The sequence below is a fragment of the Pelodiscus sinensis genome, chromosome 18, assembly GCF_049634645.1.
Source record: "Pelodiscus sinensis isolate JC-2024 chromosome 18, ASM4963464v1, whole genome shotgun sequence".
Classification (NCBI taxonomy): Eukaryota; Metazoa; Chordata; order Testudines; family Trionychidae; genus Pelodiscus; species Pelodiscus sinensis.
The window spans coordinates 35,186,628-35,204,825 of record NC_134728.1 but is presented as its reverse complement, the minus strand read 5'-3'; the positions used below and the strand labels follow the sequence as shown (position 1 = coordinate 35,204,825).

General features: G+C 51.8%; 1 protein-coding gene across 7 annotated transcripts in view; it reads right to left on the bottom strand.

Moving 5' to 3' along the window:
* Positions 1-18,198, bottom strand: part of RALY (RALY heterogeneous nuclear ribonucleoprotein) — a 221,553-nt gene that overhangs the window by 36,838 nt on the left and 166,517 nt on the right. For all 7 annotated transcript variants that reach the window (XM_075901522.1, XM_075901526.1, XM_075901528.1 and 4 more), the window contains one exon: positions 2,279-2,543. In XM_075901522.1, the coding sequence (XP_075757637.1) occupies positions 2,279-2,543 (265 nt within the window). The remainder of the gene's footprint in view (positions 1-2,278; positions 2,544-18,198) is intronic.

Below are 18,198 nucleotides of genomic sequence, written 5' to 3'. Positions count from 1 at the left end.
AAACCAAGATCTGGGTTGTGTTCCACGTGGCTGGGTGAAAAGTCCTTGCTTGTTTAGTGTCATAAAGGAGTCAACATCTACAAGCCCAGTTTGTGAGTTGCTCACCAGCTGTATCGTTTTTGCTCCAAGGTGAGGGCGGGCTATCAAAGTCTCCAGGTACACGGTGGGGTAGGGAAAAGGTGGTAATGCAGAGGTTTGTGATGGCCAACTCTCCAAAGCCTACTGCAGCAATCGTTTCCCACAGATTGCTCCAGAACTGCGACCTCTTCCAGACGATGGCTGAGGGCCTGGCTGTGCATTGTGTGGTTCACAGTGGCAGAGAGTCCAAAGCTCTACATTTAGACATTGCAGCTTGCTCCGTGTTTGCGGCTTGGTTTCTTGTAGTGCAGCAACTGCAATGTCATGCACCTTAAGAACTCCTCAGCCTGACTAAGGGTGACTATCTCTGAAGACAGATTTCGCCAGGCTTGAGAGGGGTGGGGTGTTAGATGGAAGGGGCAGGGCTCGGAAGCTAGCCTCCCGCAGCCAGACCTTCTACACCACTGGGGATCTCGTGGTTATTTTAAAGGCCTGGAGATCCAGCTGCTGCTGTGGCCAAGGTAGCAGCAGCCAGGAGTCCTGGCCCTTTTAAATTGCTGGGGCCCGGGCAGGTGTCCCTCTCCATCCGCGACCCTACCCTTTGTATGCAACAGGCAGACCTCCTGCATCGGCCCCTACAGAGCGCAGATCCCGCAGTTCTTCAGTGCTGCTCCACACAAGGAATTTTAACACACGTCCCGGGATGAGGCAACAGCCTCCATGTGATGCTCTGTCACGCGTTATTGCCTCGCAGAACCCCTTTTGCTGACCTGGTCTGATCAGCTCTGCCACTGAGTTCCTGTCTTACTGTGGAGCAATCACTTTTCCATTTGTTCCCATCCCGCCCTTTGCTGGGTTAGTTTCCAGGCTGCTCGGGACAGGGGAGGCCTCTCACTCAATGTATGTAGAGAGCCTAGCACAAGAGCCCTGGTCTTAGTTAAGTGGGGCCAGATTATAGCTAGGAGCAAAAGGCTTTGTTGTTATGTCTTTTAACCTCTATGGTCCACCCAGGCTGTGTCTAGACTGGCAAGTTTTTCCGCAAAATCATCTGCTTTTGTGGAAAAACTTGCCAGCTGTCTACACTGGCCGCTTGAATTTCCAGAAAAGCTCTGACGCTCTCATGTAAGATTGTCAGTGCTTTTCCGGAAATACTATGCTGCTCCCGTTTGGGCAAAAGTCTTTTTCCGAAAGACTTTTGTGCAAAAGGGCCAGTGTAGACAGCACCGGGGCTTTTTTGCGGAAAACAGCACTATCGCGAAAATGGCGATTGGGGCTTTTTTGTGGAAAACCACGTCTAGATTGGCACGGACGCTTTTCCACAAAAAGTGCTTTTGTGGAAAAGCATCCTGCCAATCTAGACGTGCTTTTCCGAAAATGCTTTTAACGAAAAACTTTTCCGTTAAAAGCATTTTCGGAAAATCATGCCAGTGTAGACGTAGCCCCACTGTGATAAGTAAAATAAAATGCCTACAGAGAAACACAGAACAACACGTACATGGCTTGAGAACACCTGTGTCTCTCCAGGCACACGCCCTGACGGATGAAGAATGAACTGTGTATGCGATGTAGAAGTTATTCAAAATCAGTGACAGTAGAAACATGTATTAAGCACAAAGAGTATGTCTACACTACCCCGCTAGTTCGAAGTAGCGGGGTAATGTAGGCATACCGCACTTGCAAATGAAGCCCGGGATTTGAATTTCCCGGACTTCATTTGCATAAGCGGGGAGCCGCCATTTTTAAAACCCCGCTGGTTCGAACCCCGTGCAGCGCGGCTACACGGGGCTCGAACTAGGTAGTTCGAACTAGGATTCCTATTCCGAACTACCGGTACACCTCGTGGAACTAGGGCGTGGAACGAGGTGTACCGGTAGTTCGGAATAGGAATCCTAGTTCGAACTACCTAGTTCGAGCCCCGTGTAGCCGCGCTGCACGGGGTTCGAACCAGCGGGGTTTTAAAAATGGCGGCTCCCCGCTTATGCAAATGAAGCCCGGGAAATTCAAATCCCGGGCTTCATTTGCAAGTGCGGTATGCCTACATTACCCTCCTAGTTCGAACTAGCGGGGTAGTGTAGACATACCCAAAGATGGGAAACCCAAATCCCCAGCCCCGTTTCTAACAGCTCCTGAGTCTGCCGGTCATGACCCGACTTTGTGCCTTGACTACAAGGAGTGGAGAGAGGTCCCGAGGACTCCTTACCCAACGTCTGCCCGGCGAGCACTCGTCCGTTCTCCCCCAGGACGGCGGCCCGGGCGTGCCTCTCGTTGGAGTACTGGACGAACGCATAGCCCTTGTGCACCGAGCAGCCCACCACTCTGCCGTACTTGGAGAAGATGGTTTCCACGTCTGATTTCTTGACCACGGCTGTGTTGAGATTCCCAATGAAGACTCTGGAGTTGATGGACTTGGGGTCGTTCTTGTTTGTGATGTTACTTGTCTGCACCTTCAGTGACATTTTGAACACCTGAGGGGACAAGTCAGGAGGATCAGGAAGGGTGTGACATGCTAGGGGGGACAGCACGGATGTGACCCACGTGGGGGCCGAGAGACAGAGGGCGTGTGGGATAGCCGCCTGTCACCAAACTGCCCACCAGTGAACAGCCCCCTCACTTTATGCAACGGGTGGTGAGGCCTGCGGGTGGCCCCAGACCTGGGGCTGGAATAACGGCTGCAGAAGGGAGATTACATGGGGGGGGGGGGACACGAAACCCCCTCAACTGCAATCTGCCCTGCATGTGAAGTCCACGCTGTTTTTTGCACCCGCTTCTGTTCCTAACCATTCAGACAGGCCTAAAAAAGTCAATGGAAATTCAGCCTTCTGCCTGCAGGGCATACTATGCTGAGCTGCTATAGGACCATGCTGTTCACAGCGCTGTCACTCTGACTGGACCTGACCATGCGCAGGCCTGCGGCAGCCCCAGCCCTCCAGGTGGCCTGGAAGGATTGGGCTGGGGTTGGGCAGAGCTTAGCTCCACGAAGGGGGCAAGATTGCAGAAGGGGCGGGGCTGGGGCAGAAGGGGCGGGGCTGGGGCAGAAGGGGCGGGGCTAGGGCTTGCTTTCCCCAGCCCCCATGAGCTTTGTACTTTGCATTAGAAAGCCAAACAGGCCAGGGAGTCAGACTTGAACTCTCATTTGCTTTTCTACACCCCAAAGGCAAGGTCACCAGAGGCAGCCCAGCTCTGAGCTGGTGTCACTAAGACCACTCCCGGGGTGGCTCCTCTGACGGGTGCCAGGTGTCTGGTTTCCACCCCGTCGGCAGTGCTGACCAGAGCTGCCAGGGCCCTTTCTAACAGTCTTAAGACAGGCTCCTGCCTCCCTTGGCTCCGCCAGGTCCCTGAAGCACCTAGGCACAGGGAGGCTCCAACTGTGCAACACCCCCTCGCCCACAGGGACCGCCCCTGCAGCGTTCCTGGCCAATGGGAGTGGCAGAGCCGTCACTCAAGGCAGGGGCAGTGCGTATAGCACCCCCTCGGCCAGGACCCATGACCAGTGGGAGCTGCGGGCACAAGGACAGCAGGGAGAGCCTCCCTGAGCACAGGACCCCATGCCTAGTAAGCACCACCAGGACCTCCTGCTGCACCCCAAACCCTGCCCCCCCTCCCACACCTAAACTCCTTCCTGTAGCCCACGCTCCCCACCCCTCATCCCAATCCCCTGCCCTGGCCCAGAGCCCCCTGCTGTACCCTAAACCCCTCACCCCCAGCCCTATCCAAAAGCATGCACCCTCAGCCAGAGTTCTTGCCCCTCGCCCTTGCCCATGCACCTCAACCCCAGAGCCCTCTCCTGCACCTTGAATCCTCATTTCTGGCCCCACCCGGAGCCTGCACCCTCAGCCAGATCCTTCACCCCCCCCTGCACCCCACCCCTGTCCCAGCCTGGAGCCCTTTTCTGCACTCCCTCACCCCTCCACTCCAGAGCCCACACCCCAAACCAGAGCCCAGAACCCCAGCTGGCATCCTCCGCCCGCATCCCAACCCTCCTCCCAGCCTGTGAAAGTGAGTGAAGCTGGGGGAGAGCAAGTGCCAGAGGGAAGGGGGATGGACGAGCAGGGGGTCAGGGCCTCAAGGAAGGGGTGGGGCAGGGGGGCAGGGCAAGAGGGGTGCAATTAGACAGTTGGAGCCCTCTGTGCCCTACAGCCCCCACCTTCCCCGGCGAATCCTGCTCCAGGCTGGTGGTAACGCCAGGCCCGGGTCCCGTTGGCTCTGTGTCGGCAGGTATTCCCAGGAGCCTGAAGTGGCGTCCGAGTGCATCTGACAAGCACGGAGCGCTCTCAGCTCTCCCTAGAGCTGACCGAGTTCTGGCTGCTCCAGGCATCTCCGGATCGGAAGTCACGGAGCGCTGGCAGGAACAAGCGTCCTTTCCCCGACAGTTGTCAGCGCTACGAGGTGTAATCTGGGCATTTTAGATAAAATGAGTCCGTCCTCCGACCCACTTTCCTCTGAGCAGAGAACCCCAAGAGGTTCCGGCGGCTCCAGGGAACTACAGGAGCAGGGGCTGTGATGTGGTGAATCGCCCGCCACGCCACGCACACGTGCCCTGGCTTAGTGTCCCTGCACGGGGCTTGGCACGGTCAATGCTTTACACGTTATTTCAAATCCCAAAGCAATCGTAGAACGTGAGGAACGATCTCATGCAGCACCCGGTTCCCCTGCCCTCCCCGTCTAGCTGCTTATAGACAAGGTCACAGCAGGGTGGGGTGCACAATGAACCCCCCCAAGGGCTGGATTCTGAGTGCTCTCGAAGGGCTGCCCTGGGCAGAAGGTGGCTGTGACGTCACCCACTCATGCCGCTGGGCAGGGCCACTTATTTTGGTCCCTACGTGTGGACTTTGCTGGCAAACGTTCGACTCTACCCGAGGAATGAGCCCTTTCTGGCCTGCGAGCCAGGCCTGGAGCCCCCCGTGCTTGCAGGAGGCAGAAGGGATCTGTCGAAAAAGGCTTTCTTGCTCGACAGATCCCCCTCTAGACTGCCGCTTTTTACTGACAAAGTGCTGAGTCGGCAAGACGTGGAGGCCATTTTTATACAAATTAGGTGCGGGATATTTAAATCCCTGCCTCATTTGCAATATCGACCTGCCTCATCTGCATCCCCCTGCCGACAGAGGGATGCAGTCTAGACATACACTTACCCTATACGTCCTTATTCTTAGCGAGGTGAAATGTAACAGGGATAGCTAGATTAGATAGATAGACAGCAACGTGTATATAGGGAGGAATAGATAGATTTGATTTTTGTATTTATTCACAGTTTTTTATAATAAATAGAAAAAGCCCCAGCAGAAATATGCAGCTGTATAGGAAAAAATATAGGAACTGAGCATATTTGTCACACTCTTGTAATACATCCCAGTGACTGGGCTGACAGGGCAGTTTGACTTGGAAGCCAAAACTCCTGGTCGTAGTAAATCATTTGTGCATTCACAGGGCAGACAGCAGTTGCTTGGCTTTAATGGGGTTAGCAGTTTATTACGGTTTCCCTTCCCAAGAGTCCTGGCTCCTTTGAAATTAGATTTGGTTGGAATCTCCCTGTCCACAAACTGCTTGTCAGATGATTTCACGCCGAGTTTTGCATGGTTCTGAAATCACAGCTCAGCCCTTTTTCACGCTGGCCCTGAACCAGCAGGCAGCTTAAGCCGCCAGGTAGGGAAAGTGAGGCGTATGGTGGTTAAATTCATGCAGAATCAAGATTGATGACCTGGGTCCGGATGCACCTGGAAGGCTGCAAACTTTACAAAGCTTTGGCTGGCTTTGCAACCAGACCTGAGCTATCTGCAGAATATTGATTTCCAACCCCCAAACCAAGACCTTGTTTCGGGGATCAAGAAAATTCTGAGTAGAACTCTAAGTCCCTGTGATGAGCCCAGTTACCCTCATGCACAGGCCACGGGCTGTGGCTACGTGACCGTAATGTTCTTTTTGGGGGAACATGTCACTGATGTGTCTGTTGTTCCCACAGCACGTCCGCCTCGGCTGCCCCGCCCCTATTACAATCTCTATCTCAGCTGCTATTGAATTTCAATATCTGTTATGTTTCCATTCCGTCTCATCAGTCTCATTCTCCTGAGACCAGGACACAGAGGAGAGTACAGAGCCGATTTCTCACTCTGGCAGCTTCTCTTTTCATCCAGCTCTGAGCTGATGGATTGCCATCCCCTCCTGGTCACTTGTAAAAAGGCACAGTGAATTTGTAGGCCTCCACGCAGTTCCCGGTGAATTATAGCTCACACCACGAAACAACAGCTTCCTTCTTGCGGGGCCAGGCAGTAGCAATCTCAGCTACGTAACAACATGCAGCACGGAATAAAAACAATGTAATCACATAGCTCCACTGGATAATGGGTTTTGGTCACCTAGGGTGAAATTCCCTCCTCTGCAAAGGGTAGCACAAGGTAGAGTTCCTGTAGCCTGAATCTCTTCTGGTGGGACACCCAAGTGCTCAAAGGCAGCCCAGTGATTAGCAGGTCGCCCACAGCTGGCAGCAGCTGGCAGCATGTGTTTCTACTGGTGGTGCACATCCACCCATGACCCAGTACATATACCAAAATTCATTCTGCACACGGAAAACATTCAAGGGAATGCTGGCACCAGGCCTCAGTGCCATGTACATCTCACATAAGCTTTAGTTTGGGGAGCTCAGTGGTGGGTGAACAAGCCTTTCATGGATGCTCCTAAAAGAACAGTACTTTCCCCTGCCCTATAATTATGCTACCTGAAAGCGGGGGGTGTATGTGGGGTTGCCATATTTTACGGCTGTTTGGCATGGTAGGGGAAATGGTGAGAACTGACGTTGACACCAGCCATTGGGAAACAGACTCCAGTCACCAACTCTTTCTATGTGGGCCACCAGTCTCCTCAGGGAGCGCCAGGGACCCCAGAAATCCTCATCGGCTGGTCCCTCCACAGCAGGGCTCAGGCATGTTGAGAGGACGGAGTTGGAACATGGGCGGCGGGTATCAGAGGCAGAGAAAGGCATTGCCTTCCCAGCCAGCCTGCCACGGCCCCGCCCTGCTTCAGCGTGGCTTCAGGGCTGCCCCCGGGCTTCAGCTGCGCTGAGGCTGGGACCATGTGCTGCTCGCCGTTTGCATGGTCCAGGACAGGAAGGCTCACGCAAGGGGCTGGAGACCTGCCACTGCAGTGGGAGGTGCCTTGCCGGGGAAGGAGGAGAGCTGGAAACCTGCCCTTGCGGTGGCGTGCTTGGCTCCCACAGCCTCAGCTGGAAGAAGTGGGGCTAGGGGGTTTGCCTCCCTCCACCCTTGGTTCACCCACCACCTATGAGTTAAGATTACACAGTAGCTGCCCGGAGGGCTCCAGCTCTGTCAGGAATACAGTGGATTCAGTATTGAAACAGGATTCTAGTCTAGCACTTCGAGCATTTTGCTGAAACTCTAAGTCAAAGCTTTAAAAACACTATAGAAAAGCTTTTAGCTGCTGGCACTTATTGAAAGTGCGAGGGCCCCGTTTGTAACGTGCGCTCACCCTGGTTCCTGCCTTTTATCTTTCATGCCCAGCAAACGCCTTTTAAAAATGTTTGTCTCTCACGATAAACAAAAGGCCGCTTTTGAACCCAGGGATTTGCACTTGCAATTAGCCTGGAGCTCAGTTTTGGGGCTGCAGCTGATGACATTTGGGTGTCAAACTCCCTGTTCTGCAGCCTCCGGCAGTCTGATTTCTCTCTGGTCTCACCTTTAGATTTCAGTTACAGAGTTTGTGAAGTCAGCCTCCGGAAATGCCTCCTGCTGCAATTTGCAGAATTTCTGATGATCAGTGGGTGTCACTGTTACCTTGGAAACAGGCAGGTTGTCAGCCACACAGTGGTAACTAATTCTCAGGACGGTCCCTGGGGGGAGTGAAGGGCCCCAGGCAAGTCACCTGTATGGGTCCCGCCATTAACATTTTTTATACAGGTTCAATCTGGTTACAGTGAACTTGAAAGGCAGCTGCTGGCTGCAGGTTAAAAAATGATAACAGCAGTGGAATTATACAGCTGGGCGTTATCGTGTAGCTCGGTTTATAATTATAATCAAGTTCAGAGAATTAAAAAAGAGCCCACTGATCGCGGTCAGTGTCACGCCGCTTACAGGCTGAAATCCGGCTTCCTGGACTTGCAGCTAACTCTGCTATCAGAGCCACAGCAATTGGGATTGTCAGCAAAACCCAGTCTGCGCTGGCTGGCTGTGTCTAGACTGGCAAGTTATTCCGCAAATGCTTTTGCGGAACAACTTGGCATCTGTCTACACTGGCTGCTTGAATTTCCGCAAGAACACTGACTTCCTACTGCCTGAAATCAGTGCTTCTTGTGGAAATGCTACGCTGCTCCCATTTGGGCAAAAGGCCCGTGTAGACAGCTCAGATTTGTTTTGCGCAAAAAAGCCCCGATCGCGAAAATGGCCATTGGGCTTTTTTGCACAAAAGCGCGTCTAGATTGGCCACAGATGCTTTTGCGCAAAAGTGCTTTTGTGGAAAAGCGTCCTGCCAATCTAGACACCCTGTTCCGAAAATGCTTTTAACGGAAAACTTTTCCGCTAAATCACTTGGCGGTGTCTTCCCAGACACAGCGGCTACGTCTCGACTGGCATGATTTTCTGCAAATGCTTTTAAGAAACTGAAGGGCTTGTTCTCACAGGGACGGATCCTCGGAGCACTGGACGCTGTGCCTGCTAGTGCCAGCCATGGGATGCCAACTGGGGTATAGTCATGTTGGAGTGCAGAGCTGGGGTGCAGAGGAGCCTGGAGGAGCAGTGGACGCAGGGCCTGGGGATCGCTGGAAAAGCTGGGTGGTGCTATGTCTTCCTCTTCTGAACCCCCCAATCTGTCTCCTCTCCCATCCATCTCCCTTCCCCCCACACCTCTCACCCTCAAATCTCTCCACTCCTCTGACTCCTAATCCCGGTCCCTGCCCAGAGGCATTCACACGCCTGATTTGCCCCCCTTGGCCCTCCAGAAAGACCTGCACATCCAGGCCAATTGCCCGCACCTGCGATTCACAAGCCGTGGCACCTTTCAGGCCTCGGGTGCCAACCCCCTTCTGCCTGACGGGCTGGGACGGGCCGTCTCCCTAGTGCTGCTAAGGGAGGCTGGGTGAGGTCGCACCAGCTCGCTCAGCGGTGGCGGCTGCCAGGCTCTGCACGGCTGCCCTGCTCAGCAGAACAGAAGGAAAGAGGTTCGGGGAGCAGCCTGTAACTTGGGGCCCCTGGGCCAAACGACGCCAGCTTTGGATCCCCAGTGCTGCTCTGCACCCCCAGGAGGCAGCTCTCCCCGCAGGCAGAGGGGGGTTTCAGATTTCAGAGCACTTGGCTGAGGCTGAACGCTCCTAAAACGGTGGAACCCTCTGAGCCATGGGGCCCTAGGCCCCAGTGCTGTGGGGAGGGGAACAAAGCTGGAGCTTGCTGCTGGGGAGCTGAGACAGGCGGGGAGGCCCCTAAGGCTGGGAGTGATACGGGCTGCTCCCCTGGTCTGGAGCCCGGTGGCAAGGAATCCCCCCTTCCCACACACACAGTGCAGGGAGAGGGGAGAAAGGTCGGGGGAAGGGGGAGGTGTAGGGTCCTGTAGGGGGGGAGTCACTAGTTTTGGGCTGTGGGTGAGGGGCCCTGATGGCGACTGGCTGCCGGCCCTCGCCTGTGCTAGAAGAGGGCACTTGTCGGGACGGAGGGGCTGTATGCTCGAAAAGGTCGGGACCCCCTGACCGACTGCATGCCTCCCATTTCTGCTCTCTGAGTCTATTAACCCAGCTTGCCTGCGAGGTTTCACTATTAGAAAGCCGGGGGCTTGGCGAGGATGACATTTCTCTTTTCACTCCTGGAGCTTAAAATAGCCAGAGGTGGGTTTTTTCTTTGTTTCTTTTTCTTCTTTAAATGTCTCCTGGGCTGAGCCATTATAGATGGGTGGGGGAAGTTAAAAGGTGGGTTTCACAAAAAGCCCCGAGGGAAAGTTATCCAAATCCAGGGGAACTGAGGCCAGATCCTCAAAAGGCTCCTAACTCCCATTGAAATCAATGGGAGTCAGGCGCCTTAAATAACGTTGAGAATCTGGGGCTGGGCACCATACTCCCTTTGGTTTCTTTGAACTCCCAGCCTAAAAGAATAGGAATGATGCTTATGTAGCACTGCCTAGCTCTGTCCTGTTTGTACAGCTCCCTGCACAATTTGATTCCAGCCTCTCCGTGCTACTGTAATACCTCCCCCATGTCCCTCTATTGTTGGTGAGACCCCTTATTGGGCTAAGCTTGGTTGGTGAGAGAAAAGCCTGCAATCTCACCCAGAGTTGTCCAAGTTCTCACAGTACAGCCCTGTGTGGATACAAAATCGATATCCGCATCTGCAAAATGACCCGCGGCTATTGCATTGACTTTTCAAACCCTGGGTCAGGAGATGGGCAAACCTCAAGGAAATCTAATCTGCTTGCTTGGATTTGCAAGGCTCCAATACGCCACCCGCCTCACACCAGGGAGGTAAGTGCAGTGGTTGCTCTTGAGTTTTGCATAGGCAGGTAGGAATCTCGTTGCATTATGCAGCCTGTAGAATGGGCAGAAAACAAAGTCCTTTTGCTGGCTGTTACTAACACGTGCGGCCTCCGTTAGCGTCTCAAGTTGGCTTTTAGAATCAGATGTTTAGAATTTGCATAGCATTTGATTTGGTTTATTTTAGCTCCCAATCTGCCCATATAATGTCTCCTTAGCGTCCCTGCTTCATGCTGTCTGGCAGAGATGGGCCTTTTCCTTCTTCTCTCTCAGGGGTTCTGGGAACCCTGGTTAGGGAAAAAAACCCACCCAAATCCCAACACCAAATCAAATCAGATCCTGCCTGCAGATCCCACTGCATCTCTGAAGCACAAAAATGCCAAAATCGCAATTGCTGGCTTAGAAAAGCATCAGCCTGTTATTAGCCTAAATGCTTTCCAAATTCGAATGAGCCCAGAATGGTGATATTTACAAATGTTTGAATCTTGGACCAGCTGTTTGTATCTGTAAACATGAATAACATCAGCAAGCTGAGCTCTCTCCAGCTGCGTAGGAGGGATGTCAGTAACGCTGCCTCAGTGCTGCGAATATGGGGGGTAGATAGAGGGGTTATATGAATAACTCTTAGCCGACTAGCCGGCTGGATCCCCACCTGGAATCAATCAACATATTTTCACTGACATCAACTAGGCCAGATCCTTAGGGCAGTTCCATTGAAATCAATGGGGAGGATCCTTAGTGGGTGCAAATGGGGGTGACGCCAGTGAAGTCAGCGGAAGAGTGAGTGCTTTTGTTTTAGTAAAAATCAGCAAAAGCACAAAGCACGTCTTGCTCCAGTACTGCTGCCCTGTGTGGCTTTCGCTCTGAGAGGTGACATCTCAGCGCTCTGTCGGTTTAACTTACTTGCTAATAAAACACAAACTTAATTCACATTTTCCACAGTTCACCTTTTCCACCCCCAGATCTGAAAGCTCATCACAGAGGTGGGAAATCACTATTGTCCCGCTCTTAAAAATGGGGAAACTGAGGCACAGACCTGCCTTGGGTCACCTAGTAAAACGGTAGCCAAAATAAATCCCTGCAACTTGCTCTGTCCAACTGCTCTGCCCTCAGACCGGCCTATGTGTTCACCGGGGAATCTGACCATTGCTGTTCCTGGCATGCAACTGCCTCCCGTAAGAAAGCTGCAGCCGGTTGAGAACTCAGTAGCTCACATGCGCAGAAAAACAAGGGCTCAAGACAGCTGCGCTCTGATCTCTCTGCTGGATCCGATTTCCGTGTTGCAAAGCGGGTCTCCTCCCTCAGTGCAGTTGTGGCCGTCTGGAACGGTTCTGATCTCCCACATCCATGGAGCGGCCACGGACCTGCACAGCGACACTGGTATGCGAGGGAGGCAACTGTCTCACCAGCTGTCCCAGCCTCTGGCGCTCACTGTCAGGCCGCATCAGGCTGAACAGGAATCAAAGGGAACCCCAAGTCTCTCGTTACCATTCCCTCAATACCTTTAGCAGCTCCGCTCCCCCGTAAGTCCCAGCAGACAGGCCTGGCGTGAGAGGCTCGCTGTGTGCACTCCTCACTCGGCGAGGAACACAGACACCATGGGGATGAAGAGCCAAAGGCACCTCCTTGCAGCCTTCATGCTAGCTCTCTGCTTAGCCAGCCACACACCCACGCAGCCGTCTAGGGGTTCACATCCTTCATTGGCCTGCTTGGGACTCTACGACCTCCAGTGGGAGGATTCTCTGCATCTTGGGGTCTTTGAACCATCGTTTCGAGGACTTCAATATCTGAGATATAGGTGAGAGGATTACTCTAGCAGTGGGTGGGTGAGATTCTGGAGTTATGGATATGGGCTCTGTTCTTGTATTGTAAATGTTCTCTGTCTGGAAAGGAACAGTGGGCCTGGACTGCCTGTTGCGAGGAAGGATTGTTCAGTGACTGGTGGTGCAATGGCTCTCAGAGTGGCCAATATACACCCGAGAAAGCCTCTGGAGGCCTGCAGACTAGCCAGTGCCTCATGGCTACTGGCATGTGAAACACAGACAGGTCACTCGATCATGTGACCAGCTCCAGTTTGGGAGGCAGCAGGAATATCAAAGTACCATGAGGGCATCTCCATCTTGTCTTCAATCCTGCTTCTGCTTCCAGATGCATCCTCGCTAGAGACAGAGAGCCGGGAAGGATGGTCAGCCCATCCTGATACAGGATGTACACCAGAGACTTTTCAGCTAGCAGTTTGTTACATCTCTGCTAAGAGCCTGCATCAAGAACTTGGTGATTGATGTATGTGATGTATTCTCCTTAACAATTTCATGCTCAACCTTTTCTTCCTTTTATTAATAAACCTTTAGATTTTAGATTCTAAAGGATTGGCCCAGCGTGCTTTTGTGGGTAAGATCTAAAGTGAAAATTGATTGGGGACTGTGGCTGGTTCTTTGGGGCCAGGAAGATCTGTTTGGAGCTGGTGAGATCAGGTTTTATAATCTCTCACCTGTATGTAAGGTCTGGATCTGATTGTGGCACAGGGAAGCTGGGGTGCCTGAGGGTTTTGCTTGTGAGGCTTCCTGCTGGCCGGATTGGCAGATGAAGCGCTCTGTGTGACTGGTTTGTGGCCTGTTTGGGAAAAGTCTCCAGTCAAGGGCTGTCAGTAGCCTTAGTTTTGAGCAATTCACCCTGAGCTGACGCCCTCAGCGGTGCCCAGATCTGGCCTGGTCCGTCACAGGTGTCCGATGGTGAATGCAAAGTCGTGCCAGATGATGGCCAGGCCACTGAGAAGGCCTTGGGATGGAGCCATCAAGGGTCTGAAGTCACCACTGGCATGCTAAGCAAGACACTATGGATACGTCTAAACTACATGGCTCCGTTGACGGAGCCATGTAGATTTTTTTGTTCAGCAAAGGGAAATGAAGCTGCAATTTAAATAATCCCGGCTTCATTTAAATTTAAATGGCTGCCGCGCTGAGCCAACAAACAGCTGATCAGCTGTTTGTCGGCTCAGCGCGGCAGCCATTTAAATTTAAATGAAGCCGCTATTATTTAAATCGTGGCTTCATTTCCCTTTGCCAATCAGCCTAATCTACATGGCTCCATTGATGGAGCCATGTAGTTTAGATACACCCTATGTGAATGCCCATCAAAATATGCCTTTCAAGCTGGATAAGGAATAATAAAAAAACCTCTGCTCTGGGACCAAAACCTGTAGAAAATAAACAAACGTATGGGTTATAATCCTAGCTGCGGGAGGGAGTGTGGTCTAGTGGTTAGAGCCGGAGGCAGGTGGGACTCCTGGATTTCAGCTCTGAAACCTTTCCCTCTCAGTTTTGGAATAGTGGCCTGTCTGCGTCTTAATTAACTGTTTATAAAGTGCTTTCAAACCTTGGACAAAAAAAGTCTGCAAAGGATAATTCTGCTGGCGAGAAAGTAACCCGTGCCAGTCGCTTGTTCCCCAGAGAAAGCACCTTTTCTGGCTCTTTCACAGCATTTCACTGAGGGCTTTTTCCCCTTTTTTTCTTTAATTTATAATATTCATTTCACAGCACTTAGTGCCCCTGTTACCGTAACAACTAAAACCGGGACATTTTTAATCATCACATATTAATATTTCATGCTTCAACTAATTGCATTCTAGCGATGTGAGCAGTACACGGCATACGCAGATTAAATCCAGCCGATAAAGCCTTATCAACCACACTGGCTTTAGTCCCTTCCAGCAGGGAAGCGGAAGAAACTACAGCTCTCCAGAAAGCTGTTACATGGTGCAACAAAAGACAGGACTATGCAGCACGTTAGTCTTTAAAGCGCTGCATAGCCCTGTCTTTTGTTTCAGCTAGACCAGACTAACACGGCTCTATCTCTGTCACTATGCTACATGGTGCAGCACCTTATCAAGCTGCTCTAGCCTTGGTACGCTGAGTAAAAGGCCAACATGAGTCCTGCCTGGAAAAAGAGCAGGGGGACTTGGTGATAGGTCTGATTCAAAAGGGCCATGCTGCTGAGTCTGGCTCTCTGTGGTTATATGAAGGGGCGTCTGCGTCGCACTGTCCAGGACCAAGGGTTAAATCCAGCCCTGGGAGAGGGATGGGGCTCTGGAGAAAGTAGTTGTGGCCTTTAGTAACCAGTTAGGGCCCAGGTGGGGCTGTATAAATAAAGGCTTCTGGAGAGGAGGGAAGCAGAAGAGACCTGGTTGTCGGTAGGCCTAGAGGGGGCAGGCAGGGCCGGGGAGCTCTGGCCAGGCAAATTTCCAGGCTGAGGCCTAGCTCTCAAGGCCTAAGGGTACGAGGGCTGCAAGAAGGCAGCCAGTCCACACCCCTTGTGAATGATGAGTGGCCATTTCAGATACAGTTTACCCTGCGACGGGCTGGATGACTGGCAGGGGGTGTCACTGAGGCAGGGTGGTATAGGGCGTTTGGGGTTGCCTGCCAGGGGAGGACAGTAATGCTACTGGAAGCATGTACTTCCAGGGTTTGGCTCAACTGGGATTTAAAGGAGTGACGTGAGATTAGATCGAGCTCACTAGCTCAATAGAACGAATGCCGCCTCAAACTGTAATCACAACCAAGCATGTTGTACAGCTGCATGTTCTTGCCGATCGATATGAAGCCTGGCTTAGCCTTGGCTCTAATTTGACCAGCTTAGCATGTAGTGCCTTGCTTGAGAACACACTATTCCCTGCCCCAAGCATTGTGCATAATGAGTGAACCCCCAGAATCATCAACCTGGCATAAAACCCCACACAATTTTTAAAATTAATAAACGTTGGGTCCCTTTTTCTTTTGCCTTCAGGATTTTGAGATTCTAGTGGGTGGCATTTTCCACCCTTCCCCCACAATCAGGAGGCTACAAACAGCTTTTTCCAAAATGAAAATTGAGCTCCTCGCCCAAACTGATGCACTACAATGTCAGTAACTGCTACCCGGAGCAGATTTTTAAAGCAGCTGCTACTGACTCTACACCAGGGCTGTGTCTAGACTGGCCAGTTTTTCCGGAAAATCATCTGCTTTTGCGGAAAAACTTGCCAGCTGTCTACACTGGCCGCTTGAATTTCCGCAAAAGCACTGACGATCTCATATAAGATTGTCAGTGCTTTTGCGGAAATACTATGCTGCTCCCGATCGGGCAAAAGTCTTTTTCCGAAAAACTTTTGCGCAAAAGGGCCAGTGTAGACAGCTCAGATTTGTTTTGCGCAAAAAAGCCCCGATCGCGAAAATGGCAATTGGGGCTTTTTTGCGCAAAAGCGCGTCTAGATTGGCCACAGACGCTTTTGCGCAAAAAGTGCTTTTGTGGAAAAGTGTCCTGCCAATCTAGACACTCTGTTCCGAAAATGCTTTTAATGGAAAACTTTTCTGTTAAAAGCATTTCCGGAAAATCATGCCAGTCTAGACGTAGCCCAGTGCTTTAAAAACACTGACAATCACAGGACTTGGAATAGAATTGAGTTGAGACCCCTGAGACAGCATTACGTGGAGCTAGCAAATGAATTCCAACATTTCACTGCTATAGCCCAGTCAAGAAAAATGTGTGTGTGTGTCCTAGAAATACTATAATCATATTAAAACAGTACCTACCCAGGAGATCATTAAGTGCAGGGGAATATTTATTTTCCTGTGCAATTATATTACATTAAAAGGAAGTTTATGTTGCAAACATCTGTGCCACAGTTAGCTACTCCGGTGACGATTTTTATTCTTTTAAAACTCCCACCTGAAGAACAGAATTTCTTTACCCCATTGTATTTCACAATGGTTGTGTCAATGGCAAACGACATGTCAAATGGCATGCGAGTAAACAGCTGTTTAAAAAAACATTAGAGTCATTTATAACCAAGCCAGGTGACACATAAGTATAGTGGAGCACTGAATTGGGCCGTGTATTAGTGGTAGCTCATATGAAGTCAGTCAGGTTACTCTGGATTTACAGTTGTATAATGGAGAACAGAGCATGCCCAATAGGAGAGCTCTTTTATGTTTCTGTAATTGGTCTTGGCATTAGAACAAAATGTTCAGAGGAAAATCATCACTGTGAACCATTCCCCTTGGCTGGGAAGTAGCTTTAGTTATTCCCCAAACTCCTGTTTCAGGAGATAAGCAGAAGAGTTAAGAGCCCTTGAGACTGTATCATAAATCTCACATATCTGGCCTTTTTTTCCAGCACCAGCTCTTGGAGTCATGTGATTAATGGAGACTTTCAGCTTTCAATGACCTCCCCCAATATGTTTCTAACCCTTGTGGTTGCAGAGAACATCTTGAAAATGTGACCGTCAAAGCCTCAAAAGACAAACAACAATAACCTCCTTTCTCCTTTTGAAATGATCATGGTGTTGAAATCAGCCTCCTGATGTCTGATTGCTTTGGATTGGTGTCATCATTCAGGGATGTATTTGCAGGAATGTTGTGAGCAAGACACGAGGCGTCATTCTTCTGCTCTACTCTGCGCTGGTTAGGCCTCAGCTGGATGATTGTGTCCAGTTCTGGGCACCACATTTCAGGGAAGAGGTGGAGAAATTGGCGAAGGCCCAGAGAAGAGCCCCAAGAATGATTAAAGGTCTAGAAAACACGACCTTAGGGTTGGCTTAGTCAGGAAAAGAGAAGACCGAGAGGGGACTTGATAACAGCAGAGGTGAAAGTAGGGCGGGCCCCGGTGCGTTGCCCTGACAAGAGCTTGCTGGGGTGGAAGACCTGTCGTGGTTGGACTAGCTGGCAGGTGCGCGCAGGGACAGGCAGCTGAGGGCAGCAAACGCTCAGGTGACTCCCACTGCTCTGTGGGAGCGGGCTTGGGGGTCTGGGTGCGCAGTGCATGCTGGGATATGGCTGGGGCAGGAGTGCTTGGGTCTGAGGAGCGCTCAGTTGTGTCTGGTGAGTGATTCCCCTCCCCCTCCCACCGCCCCGGGATGCCCTGGAGGGCAGACGAGCGAGTGAAGATTTGAAGCCGTGCTGGGGTGGGACCAGTGCTGGGCACCCACGAGGCTGCGTCTCAAGTGGGGCAGCAGCCCCTGAAGCCCCTTACGACAGGCCTCAGGGAGGGGCTGCACTCCCCACTCGGGACATGGCTGCAGGCGCCTCCCCCTCCAGCCCAGGGCAATGCTGCCCGAGCAGCAGCGTTACCGTCCAGCCAGGGAAATCTCAGCCAGCTGCAGAGTCCAGATGTTTGTGTTCCCCTCTCTCAACCTACTTTAGTCTGCAGCCACGGGAAAAACAAGCCCCTCCCTCAGGAACTCCAGCCCGCTGAAGGAGCCTACGGACCAGGGGTCTGGAACCTCTGCTCCTGCTTAGCAAGGCCCTCTCTGGCCCCGGCTCCCCTGGGCTCCCTCTCACATTGGGACCATCTGGCAGATCGCAGACAGTGTCGGACAATCCTGGGAATGACTCAGCTGCATTCCAGCATCCTGCTAAGGGGAGTATTTGAAAGGGAAGCTCCAGGGAACAAAGTAAACAGACGATTTGGCTACATTTTACATTTAGCCTTATGACCCCAAGGGACAAATGTCTTCCATTCCCAGCCTTTTCAGTCTTTTTGGTAGGGGCGTGAGGGAGGAAGTAAAGTGCAAAGAAGCTTAATGACAGCACGGCTTTTACTTTGTGGGGGCATGATCTCACCCTCCCTTCTATGACTTGTGTTAAACTCCCTCCTTACATGTTGCTTAAAACTACATGCAGTGAGCAGATTTC